Raw genomic sequence first — 12,458 nt, forward strand, 5'->3', positions numbered from 1 at the left:
GTTATTGAATTTTCAAGTAAAAAGGACAAAAAAAACACTTGTCGATATATAAGAAAATATATTTTTTTTTGTAAAAGCAAAGTTACACATTTCTTTGTATTGCTAATGGCTAATGGCTATCAAAAAATACCACTACTGATTAGAAATAAAATATCACATAACAGCAAAAAAGCCGAAAACCGATCCGAAAAAGGACAAAAAATCGGATGAAGGGCGGATTTTTGTCCGTTTACTGATTCTATTTCCGGATACTTTGACGATCCGTTTTCCCACTAAAGTGTGCGGCAGAAACGTACGTACAGACAACAGTATGTGAAACGGATACGTTTTCGGGTGTTTTTCCTGAAATTTGTCTGATAGAATTTTTCGTTCAATACGCTTTCCTTCTGCACTTCACAGATACTTTTTTATGATTCAAAAGAAATAAAATAAAATTAGGAAGCGCCTGACGGAATTCGAACCCGGCACCTTATGGAAGCTAACGAATAGCGGCGCACTCTGCACGCTCAGCCACTGCCGACTACGCATGTATGCTTTCAAATGTTTAGCTTAAGCAAATCAAATACAATTATTGCTTTCAAATGACATCATCTTTTTCGAACGTTTTCCGGATACGAAAATTGATGATAACTGTAGGAGTTTTTTGTATGCGTTTTCGGATACGGAAAATTGAACTAAACTGCACTGTCGGCAAAATTTACGTTTCTTTGCTGGCTGGGACGCAACTCTCACCACTCGGCTAGCGCGGATGCCAAACTCGCCTGCTTTCTTTTCTTATTTGTACAAAAGACAACAGCTCGCCGTTTTTACCAGTGTTTTCATCGAAAATTCCCCTGATCCGAGTTAATTCCCAAAAATTTCGTGCATTTGTTCGGCTGCTTATGCACATTTTAAAGAGGAACATGCATGAGTTAAAGCAAATAAAGGCTGTTTAAGCAAATAAGCGAGCCCGTTTGTCAACCGTATAAGAGTCTTTTTTACTAATTCCATTTTCAGGTAAAATTATTTTTTATTTAGTTAGAGATAGGGCTCATTTTGAAAGCAACATTGTAAGCTATTGAACGTGCTATTGACTCATAGCTGAAATTTATATTCTTTTTAACTCAAATCCTTTTCTTCTTTTTCTTATTTTGCGCTGTAACCCCCTAAGCGATTTTGGCCGAGTTTCACAAAGCGCGCCAGTCGTTTCTCTTCTGTGCAAACTGACGCCAATTGGAAATGCCAAGTGAAACCAAGTCCTTCTCCACCTGGTCTTTCCATCCCAGTGGGGGCCTCCCTCTTCCTCCTATACAAAAGAAGAAGATTTTCTGATTAGATAATCAAAATCTATTGGAATTATTTCAAGTATTTTTCTAGTGCTATTATTATCCTTCAAAATGCACTCTCGAATGGTGCTATAAGACTTTTCCTTCAAGAGTTACGTCCGCTTTAACCGTCTTGTCCTCGAATCTAACATCGCCATAGTTTCTGAAGGAAAACTCGTAAAGCAAACCCTCTAAGGCGCATTTTGAATGGTAAGAATAGTACTAAATGTCATAGAGCAAATAAAAGTGGCCATTAAAGCCTTTTTTCGTGTACTTAACCCCGGAAAACCTCAATATATTGGCACAGTTGTAAGCTGCAGTTCGAGTTCTAAGCAGAAAATTACTTCTGAAACGACTTACAGATGCAAGGCAACAGAAGTCTGTATTCATAATTATTATGGTCTTAATTTCTTTGGATTACATGTCAAATCGCAAGTCTGCTTAATTCATGCTACTTATTGCATAAAACCTCAAAATTAATTTTATCAGTTCAATGAATACGTAGCTCTTGGGTTTCAAAGCTAAGAAACTGTGTATCAACTTTTGAAAACATTATCTAAAGAGAGAAGACTTTTTCGATAATATAAAGCAGCTGTTTAAAGAAGAAAAACTATCCGAAAGATGTATTCTAGCGAGTTTCAGCGGGTTTTGAAAAGCAACAGTAACAGTCCCCGTTTTGGGCCATATGATCATTTTCTTTAATTTATAGAGTCGGAAAGAATCAGCACGATCCGTAATATGTTTATAATGAAGGCCTATAACGAAGGAGCAATTACATTGTAAAAAAAATAATAACAATTTGTGGTTCTGAGACTTTGGAGCCCCTTTAAGAAGCCCGGGCCCGGGGGGGATTCACCCCTCCCTCTCGACGGGCCTGATCTCAGGTCTTCGATTAGCGGATCCAACCTTTGGCACACCTGATAGAATGGATATACTTTATTGGCGCTGATATTTGACCCGCATTGTACGGCGCACATCAGACGGCCGCTATAGTGCACAGATGCCATTTCGTCCAGCTTTAGGTGACTTGTATCAATCAGCGCGACGTCAATTTTTCCGCCTTGAACGAAGGTTAGCCGGCGCCTCTGACCTTCGTAAGAACTGCACTAGATTATGCAAGAATACATAGACCTTGGTCATATGAACGCAGTCAAGGATGACTCTTTTGACTAAACACAGTGCTATTACATTCCCCATCATGCGGTGACGGAGAAATTCCGTTTAGTATTCAATGCGTCCTGCAAAACAACAAATGGGTTGTCTCTGAACGACACATAGTTTTCGGGGATAATCTAATCGGCATCCTACATCGGTTTCACCGCTATCGGATCGCAATAACAGTTGATGTTAAACAAATTTTTCTGAAGGTTAAGGTCAACCCACTGCATCGCAAATGGCAACGTATCTTGTGGCGAGAATCTCCAGTCGAAGCACTGCGCATCTTTGAATTGGCAACAGTAACGTATGACATGACTAGTGGGCCATACAATACCATTCGTTCGTTTCGCCAATGTTAACATCAAGTTGACAACGTCTGCCGGGAAGCGGTAGCGAAAAATAGTATCATCGATGGGTTTTATGTTGACTACTTTGAAAGTTTCAATTCTCCCGATGAAGCTATTCACTGTGCCAGAACCCCTGCAGCTACCATCGATCCAGAGAAGTCAACTACTGACATTGAATTGTATGCCTCCGATATAACGTTTTAGGTTTGCATTGGAATGCAGCAAGTACGCCATGTTTTTTAAGGTGAGAATTTCAGAATCACATACATCACCAAAAAAAGCGAACTTGAGTGAAGTAGCTAAGTTGTACGACCTAATTGGTCTGTTGGTGCCTGTCTTGGCAAAATTTGTTATTCAGGCGCTGTGGAAAGCAGACCTCAATTGCGACACTCCGCTATCCACTGAGCTGCGAGACCAATGGCTCGTACTTCACAACGATCTTCGTGAATTGGCACTATTCCAGGTACCTCTGTAACACTTCATTGGTTCTGTGATACCAGCTCAAGTTACCTACGTAACTAATATCGCACTTGATGGGTCTTCCAAATGGCTCTTGCTACCGCAAAAACTAAGGTCGCATCGGTGAAGGAAATTACAATTAGACGGCTATGTACATTAGTCGCTATTCGCGTTGATCATCAATTGCTCATGACGTCCGCATATGGCCACCGGATACTCCTTATTGAAAAGTTTAATTCACTAGCTCGCGGCCCGAATACAACTGCGCGACTAACCCCTCTATTCTAACAGAGTCATAAAACTTACCTCATCACTGTTGTCATTTCTAGTGCGCCGCAAAATGTGCCACAAAAATTCGATTTTAAGTGCTAGAAAAATACACAAAAACATAAAAATTTGTGTTGTGGCGGCATATTTGTTACAACAGCAAACTTTGGGGCACAGTAGAAATCACAGCAATGATGAGGTAAAGTTTGTGACTTTGTTAGAATAGGTTTTCTACCTTCGTTGAGGGGTCGGAGAGCTAAAGTTTTGCAGTTCAATGAACAATTTGGAACGTCATGCGCGGACTTATGGAAAATCGATAAGTCCAGAAGTCAAGTAACTACTCCGAAATAGTAACTTAATGGAGAGGTTTAAAACTTTGGGATGTAATATATCTATTAAAGTTCCATATAGTCATCTTGACCAATTCCCAGAGAATATTGGATACTATAGCAAAAAACAAGGGGAGCGGTTTCACCAGGATCTGAAATCTATGGAAGAGAGAGGCCCAAAGGCAGATGGGTTCGTCATATGGTGGCTGACTCCTGTTGGGGTTGCAACATGTTTGTTCCATTATACTTAATTTACGTAAGTCGCGAAAAAGAAAGTTTTTAAGTACACAATAACATAATAAACGCAGTTGTGTTTTTCTGGATAAGTCAAAATCTACAAAACTACACATAGGAAGCACAGTTTTTTTCTATTTTTGTAATCAGGATGAGATTCTAACTTAGAAAAGAATTATAGCTCCTTGGCACAAAAAGCACTGTTGACCAGTGTTATGCTCGAAGTTTTTAGCTCTCTCCCGCGCTTTCTTTCACTAGTAGTGACTCGCGGAACGCGTAAATGTAACTTGAAGTGAGTTCGAATAGTTTGAAGAAAGTTTTTACTTATTCATACGATAAAATTTCTACTTGCAACTAATGAAAAATCTTTCGTCTGTGCTCGTGGCACACTAAGCTTTGACTATGTTATATTAGCCGTGTTGTTTTTTACACGCATATACATCTACGCTTAACGTGTAAAAAAACAAGCATCGACAATTTCCGTTTGAAAACAAGTAATTTTGATTTTATCGGCCACTATTCATAGGCGCACATAAAGTTTGTCTCTTACTGCTACATACAAATCTTAAGCGCAGATATGTACGTAAAAATGCGCGTAAAAAACGCGCCTAATGTATGAATGTAATCCCCATTTTGAAATTTATCCAATTCGCACACTGGGCCATTCCATTGTGACTGGTGGGACATTTTACTCCAGAATGTGATCATTTGTGAATTATAACTATGTCATCGGAACAAAGATATTTTTTAACAACTAATGTATAAAATTGCTTTAAAAAATATGAAACGATTTCTTAGTTCTATATACATAAACATCATTTATTGTTGTTGTTGTTGTAGCGGCTACAACACCCCCGCCCATACCGGTTAGTCCCTCAATCGCTGTCGACAAGGTCTACTAACGGGAGCCCAAGAAGCGTGCAGCTTCGATAGGGTCTGTCCAGGGGCGCACCCAGGAATATATTTTAGGGGGGGTTTATATTTCTGAAGATATATCACCGGAAAATACTGAAAATTTTCTTCAGATAATACGCTCTTTAAAATATATTTATGCAAGTTTTATGTACAGTATGTAAAAAATAAATAAACGTTTTAAAATTCATAAACTGCACTTTATTTACATAAGATTAAACTCAAACACTTTTAACCGACTTTAAAAAAAGGGGAGGTTATCAATTCGCCGGAATACGTAACTTTGGACCACGTGAACCGATTTCAATAATCATTTTTTTGTAGAAAGGTGGTACCTCAAGGTTCGTCCCGTAATTTGGTTTAGAGATCCGATGATTGGATCATGAAGAAATTAACGGTACCCCTAAATTTGAATATACAAATTGAAGTCGGTTGTGTTCTTTCCTTAAAAACTACTTGTTTAATAAAAAGTGCTATAAACTCAAGATGCGCTCAACTTTCAAAAGTACCTAAGAAAAAATATTAAAAAAGACTCAGTAAAAATAAATTTATTGATTCCATGAATTTTTGCACTTTTATGTTCCTTTTTTCGATTTCTGGTTTCTGGCTTTCGATAGAGATGGTGATTTTTCACGATTTCTAATTTTTTTAAATATTTCGAATACCGAAAAAAATTAACTGAACTCTCAAGAAAAACGAAAAATTCATATAAAACGACGGACGAGAAATGGAAAAGAAATTTTCTTCTACCAAAATTTCTTAAATCAGTTTGCAGCTTTCAAGAAAAAAAAATGCTCGTATATTCATTTCCTCATGAAAATTTACAGCAAAAGCAACGAGCTTTTTCAGAAATTATAATAAATATTTCTTATAATTTCCTTGAGAGCTGGATTCTTAGCTTTAAGATACAGTTTGTATTTGAGGTTATTAGCTTTAGGGGGGTTTGAACCCCAAAACCCACCCCTTGTGTGCGCTAATGGGTCTGTCCATAAGGACAAAGGCGTTAGTATAGTGGGATTCAGTGGGCATGCGAAGAGATGTCTCGAGTCGTGGGGTGTCTCTCAGCATGCCGGGCATTCGTTGGCACACCTGCGTTTACTCTGCTCAGGTACGAGTTTAGCCTACTGCAGTAGCCCGAGCGAGGTTGGGCTATCGGGGTCCGAGTCTCCCGAGGCAGACGAAGCTCTGTCTCGTCCACGTCTGGTGGTTGTGTGCACAGAACGGCATTCACAGGTCGAGGGTCTATATAACTGGAGACTTACTCCCTGTTAATGCCATTAAAGACCTGTGTATGCTGTCGGGTCCAGTGGTGGCTTTATGAAGTGTCTGTTCGGGTGCCCACGTCGGTGACATTCTACTAAGAATTGCTTGCAGAGCATTGTGTTTTGCTCTTTAATATGAGCCTCGTAGTGTTGCGGCGACATGACAAGGCATCCTTTCGCAGTCCGGAGTGTGTTGGCTCGTCTGTAGCTTCATCCACTGCGTCCTACTTGTCCCCGACAACCACACACGCGCTGCATAGTTCAGAACCGGCCGGCTAATGTTGCGTCTTTGTACTTTATTGACAATTGTGGTTGTATGCGCCGAGAAGACGAGCAGACTGTCGAAGGTTAGTCCGAAGATTTTCGGGTTATTCACCGCCGGGATTAGTTCGTCATTGACGTGAATACCCAGTTGCAGTCTGACCTCCTTCGTCCTGGTGGTGAAAAGTGTTGCTGAGGATTTTGTAGGGGAGAGGTTTACGCTCCGTGCAGTGAAGAAGCGAGAAAGGTCGTAGAGATAACCGTTTACTTTCGAGCATAAGTCATCAATTCCCTTCCCAGACGCCATTATCCAGCAATTGTCAGCATAAGAGACTATCGAGACGCCCTCTGGTGGTTGAGGGAGCTCAGAAATATAAAAGTAGTGGTAAACGACACCACCTTGGGGGTCCTGTTTTATCTTCCTGGGTTTTCTCGATTTTTCTCTAAAAATTACTGACGAGTGTAGACCACTCAGATAATTCGCCGACCACCGTTTGAATCCCTGTGGGAGAGAGGACGCCTGTTTGTCTTCTAGTTGCGTGGAGTGATTGACGGTGTCAAACACATTGGACAGGTTGAACGCTACTAGAACTATTCTCTCACAGCGGCAAGTTCGGTTAAGGCCACAAGTTGTCTGGGTGTTTATAGTGTCCAATGTTGTGTTGGGCCTCTAGTGTCTTTGCTACTGGGGAAAGGAGAGTAGTCGGACGATAGGACTCTCCTTGGTTGGACGGTCTCCCCGGTTTAAGCAGTGAAGCCACTTCCCCCATTTTCCAGATTTTTCAGAATTAGCATGCAAATTCCGTCGGGTCCAAAGGCCTTGGAGGCTTTCGTTTTCCCGATGGCTACCCTCACTTCACCGCTGGTGAAAGCAAGAGGTGCACTGGGTGATGGCAGTTTGTGTAGCCTTCTGGTCACTCGACGCTTGGCTTTGTCCGACGGAGGATGCATTGTGAACTGTCGGCTAAAATAGCTCGCGCATCGCTCCGGATCCGACGAGGCGCAGTCGCCGAAAGAGATTTCGACTATGTCGCCCCGCTTCGTCGGATTGGACAGTGACCTCACAGTTAACCAAAGCTTGCTCACACCAAAGGCGAAGTTACAACTTATTGGGATGTGGGGTGTAAGTGAGGTGTGTTGCCTGCCCGCCACTTGCTGTGTGTGCTGTTGTAAAGACTGCTGCCCTGTGGTGGTGGTGAACGGCGTCGCAGTCATCGTTCAATCACGGGTGAGGCGCAGTCCTGAACATGTTCTAAAAAGACACCAGCCAAGGAAAGTATTGCTCACGTTACGGAACATCCTGGTCTGTTACACCGAGCAGATTGTCGGAGGAACAGGGAGTTATTGGCGACTGCTTGAGGGTGGTGGTACGGTTGTCTCTGTTGTGTGGTCTGTGGTGTTGTCTATTATGTTCTTAGCAAAAAATGATATAAGCAGTTGTAAGAAATAAGGAACATACTAGCGGCGCTGCTTGCAGCGTTTATTTTATATGATCTATAAGGTAATTATAATCCATGTGCTGCCTTATTATAAGGAAATATTTAAGCCTTTTTTATATGACGTATAAGACTTAGGCATAAGGGTGTCGCTCAGAGAGGGACAGCAAACCTTATGAACTGATGACATAAACAGCGAAATGTGGTGTTGATTCAAACTCAACATTTGAAAGCACATTTACATGTATGGCCGTAGCTGGGTGTGCAAAGATGCTTGATATAATTGGTTGCTACCAAGACTGTCAGGATTCAATTCCCATCAGACGGAACATAAATTTTAAGATTTTATCAGCCTTATTAGCTGTTAAGTTTGTTGTGATCGTTATTGTCACAACTCAAAGAAAAGTTAGTTTCTTCTCTGTGCTACTGTAATCACTTTTTTCTGCTATATTAAGCAATGTAGGTATATATTATGGTTATTAATGGTTTATTAAAAATACCTTTACAAACCTCTTTTCCTTGGTAGCGGATAATCTGCTTATATGTAAACCTAGTATAAGGCCTTATTATAAGGGATTTGGTAAGTCTTATGTAAGGACTTTAAGCCTTATAATAAGGTAACTATACTCCATACAATCCATTATTATGAGCCTTTTTTATATTTACTGTAAGACTTAGGCATAGGGGTGTCTCTCTGAGAAAGAGAGCAAACCTTATGACCTGATAACATACACAGGGCGAAATCAGGTGTGGAATAAGGAATGTTTCATACAACAGACTTTCCTTACAGATTTCAGGCCATTAAATTATAAACCTTATGATCATATAAAATAAGCTTTATATAAGGCGCAAATTTTTTTTGAGGGTTGTACTGTGGTGCGGTAGTGTTTGTGTTGAGCTGCTCAGGCGGACTCTGGTGTGTCGTGAAGGCAGCTCGGTTGGAGCAGCAAGGGTCCACGTATGAAGTGGTCCATTGCCTGTGGGCCGTGAGGCCTGAGCAAACTCGGAGATGACTCCACCCGTTAAAGGAGTTGCACTTGACGGAGGTGGAGTTATGGTGTAGTCGTCTCTGGCACACACAGCAGGTGAGGGTTTGTGGCCCAGGGTTTGACTTGATGCCAGCCTGAGCAGAGGTATGCGAAGCAGATGTAGCCGTGTGGACAGGATGCATGTGACTGGTGGGACACTGGAAAGAACTCTATTTTACCTTTGTACTCAAAGATGAATTTAAACCAAAACACTTAATTTTCGGGAAAGATGTTTTTCTGTTGAAAAATATGAGCTATGTAAATATGTATATGTTTTCGTTTTCAATAAAATTTAGGAAGATATTGGGCCTTATGCATAAAAAGTGAGCTTAAGCTCAGACTCAATTTTTGCACTGAAGGGGTGAGCTCAAGCTCAAGAATTTGTACTGAAAATCGAGTCGGAGCTTAAGCTCACTTTTTATGCATGAGGCCCATTGTCTTCATAGAAATATTAAAGCATATTTAAAGCTGTGACTGGTGTAATGGAATTATGTATGAAATAAAAGTTTCCATAGTTTTTGATATTTTTCAACCGATCAATGAAATGTAGTCATTTCGAAAGAGGTTATTACTGAAATAGTAATAATTTTGGCACTTTAAAATGTATGCTGTTTTTCTATTTCAAATGGAATTACACCCTGTTGTCATGGCCCGGTATACTTTACCCATTGCGTTGTGTTAAGGAATTTAGCTTGTTTGTTATTTTTTAATTTTATTAAACACATTTATATTAAATAATCAATTTATTTTTTTCTGTTAGTCTATTTCCAGCGATATTTGGTGGTATTATATGATATCAATGTCATTTTATTGGTCTCTTACTGTAACACAATTTATTGACGTCAAGCGAAAGGATTTTTGGCAGATGTTTGTCCATCATATGGTTACCTTGCTTCTCATGTCGTTAAGTTGGGTGTGTAATTTACACCGCGTTGGCTCCTTGGTTCTCGTGGCACATGATTGTGCAGACATATTTTTAGAGGTATGTAAATGTAAAATATTCACCGACAGTACGAATTTAATGTAAGCAAGTTATGTAATTTTGTGATAAAATCCCAAAAATTAAAATTTCGAGTTATTTTTCTCTATTTACTGTACTTTCAAAATAGGTACGCATTCTAGCACCCCTAATGCTGGACTTCCACCGACCATTTAATGAGAAAATACAGCCCCACAAAAAATATGTGTGTAGTTTTGACAGGAACACCTTACCCCGATGTTTTTGGTGCCATGAACACGAATCTGAAGTCGGTTATGCTCCATTACATCAGGACTTTTTCCTGACGCCAAAAACATGGCGTATATTATTGCAAAATTTTTTAGGTTAGTAAAAAATCCTGCGCGATGGAGCAAATGGAGATTCGTGTTCAGGGCACCAAAACCCATGGGGAGTATTCCTGTCAAAATGACATGATATTTTTTTGGGGCTGTGTAATAGTCGCTGAACGCTAAGCTCGCTAAACAATGGATGTACCATTATGAGATTTCGATTTGATATCAACGGCTTATCACTTTAAGTTTTAGCTGGGATAAAAGTGTAAAAAATAATTTTAAACAGTTTTTAGTATTATCTGATTTTTATTGTTTCGATCAAAAATGGTGATTATTTTATGATATATTTTTGCTCGATAATATATATCATTGATTTATATTTTTCCACTTAAATATAATGATTATTCATAAATATATATGCACTATTTTGATCTGAGGATGTTGAGGGTTGTCCCTTTTATTATGGCGTCGTTCTCTATGATAATAAATTGGAAATCAAGTCAGGTTACTTTTTGAGTTTTTTTTTATTATTTTTAAGTGAAAAAATTAAGCTTGATAATAATCACTATTTTTGGTGAAAAAAAATAAGAATTGAAAGTAACACTGTACGGCAAAAACAACTTTTTTTTTGGGGTATTGGACCAAACCATTTTTTTTTAAGAGATTGACTCATAAGTAAAAAAGTAATTTCTCTGTTTTTCGAAGGTAACCTCCGAAACCTAGATTTGGGCCTTCGAAGCTCGAAATTGGACCTTTGGTAAAAAATTATTTTTATTATTGTATGTAAACAACTAAAAAAGTAAAAATATAGATGTATTCCGGCTTTTGCTCTTATTTAAACGGTATGTAAGTTTTTGGTGCAAACTTATATTACAGGTGCTATACGGGGTCAAAGGTCAGATCTTCGAAAAATTAAAACGATTTATATTTCAAAACATTTTGAACAGAAAAAAAGTTATATACCGTTTAAGTAAGCGCAAAAGCCGGAACAGGTCTATATTTTTACTTTTTTAGTTGTTTACATACAATAATTAAAAATAATTTTTTACCAAAGGTCCAATTTCGAACTTCGAAGGCCCATATCTAGGGCTGCCAGACGTCCCGGTTCTCCCGGACATGTCCCGGTTTTAGACTTTGTCCCGGTGTCCCGGGTTTCATTTAAATGTCCCGGTTTTCGATTTGATTGCACAAATTTGAATAAAAGTTCAAAAGTAACCAAAATTTTATGAATTCACTGAGGGAAATAACGTATAGTAAACATGAATATTTTTATTTGATTATCGTTCTAAAATGTTCGTATTTAAAAACAACGCTTTAATACCACGCACGCGTGGTGTTGATTCAAACTCAGCATTTGAATGCACATTTACTTGTCTGGCTGTAGATGAGTGCGGAAAGATACTTGCCACAATTTGTTAATTTCCAGAGGGTCAGGGTTCAAATCCCATTACAGGCACCATGGAATTTAAATATATATTTTTTAACTTAATTATGAAAAAGCTTCCGTTTGAATTTAATATTTCTAGACTGAATAATAAAATGTGTATACCTAAATGTATTACGAGTTGGGTTGGTGCTCTTTCATATGCGTACTTTTTTAAATTTAGCACGTTTTCTTAATTCTAAACTTCTTTCTCTCAGTGCACCGGTTTCATTTGTAAAATAGTTACATCTTCAGATAGTTGAACTTTGCACAAGCAATACTTGATGATTGATATACATATGTACCTAAATACGTTAAAAATGACGTGCACAGAGTTTTACAACTATATTAAGGAAAAGTCAGAAGTTTTGAAACAAGTCCACAGCAACGAAAAATTTGACTGATATTTTAATGTTATCTTGTACTCAAATTCACATTTTCTCTCAAAATCACAATTTCTAATCAGATCTGTTAGACAAATTTTGAAAATACATATACCTTTTGTACCAATTAATAAAGTGCAAGTCTGAAGTTGCCAGAAAGTTTCGTTGATTTTTATGCCATTTTTTTTGCTGACAGTGTCTTCCATATAAAAAGAATTGTCGAACATAGTTTGTATGGAGAAACTCTTAGTAAACACAATACCAAAAATCAACTAAAATTTAATGGGCTGCAAAACTTCATTTTTTAAATTTTTACAAAAAGTCTAATTAAAAAGTTGCAAATTTGTATGCAAATTTATTGAATATCTTGAGTTTTGTTTTTT

General features: G+C 38.6%; 1 protein-coding gene across 1 annotated transcript in view; it reads left to right on the forward strand.

The window, feature by feature from the left end:
* The window catches only part of LOC118734220 (ceramide synthase 5-like), a 129,568-nt gene extending 119,015 nt beyond the window's left edge, over positions 1-10,553 (forward strand). Inside the window, exons 3-4 of the mRNA XM_036463942.1 lie at positions 9,758-9,979; positions 10,107-10,553. Coding sequence (XP_036319835.1) covers positions 9,758-9,979; positions 10,107-10,325 — 441 coding nt within the window. The 3' untranslated portion in view covers positions 10,326-10,553. The remainder of the gene's footprint in view (positions 1-9,757; positions 9,980-10,106) is intronic.
* The last annotated feature ends 1,905 nt before the right edge of the window (positions 10,554-12,458 follow it).

The sequence above is a fragment of the Rhagoletis pomonella genome, unplaced genomic scaffold, assembly GCF_013731165.1.
Source record: "Rhagoletis pomonella isolate Grant_MI unplaced genomic scaffold, Rhpom_1.0 Rhpom_scaffold_00002, whole genome shotgun sequence".
NCBI classification, from domain to species: domain Eukaryota; kingdom Metazoa; phylum Arthropoda; class Insecta; order Diptera; family Tephritidae; genus Rhagoletis; species Rhagoletis pomonella.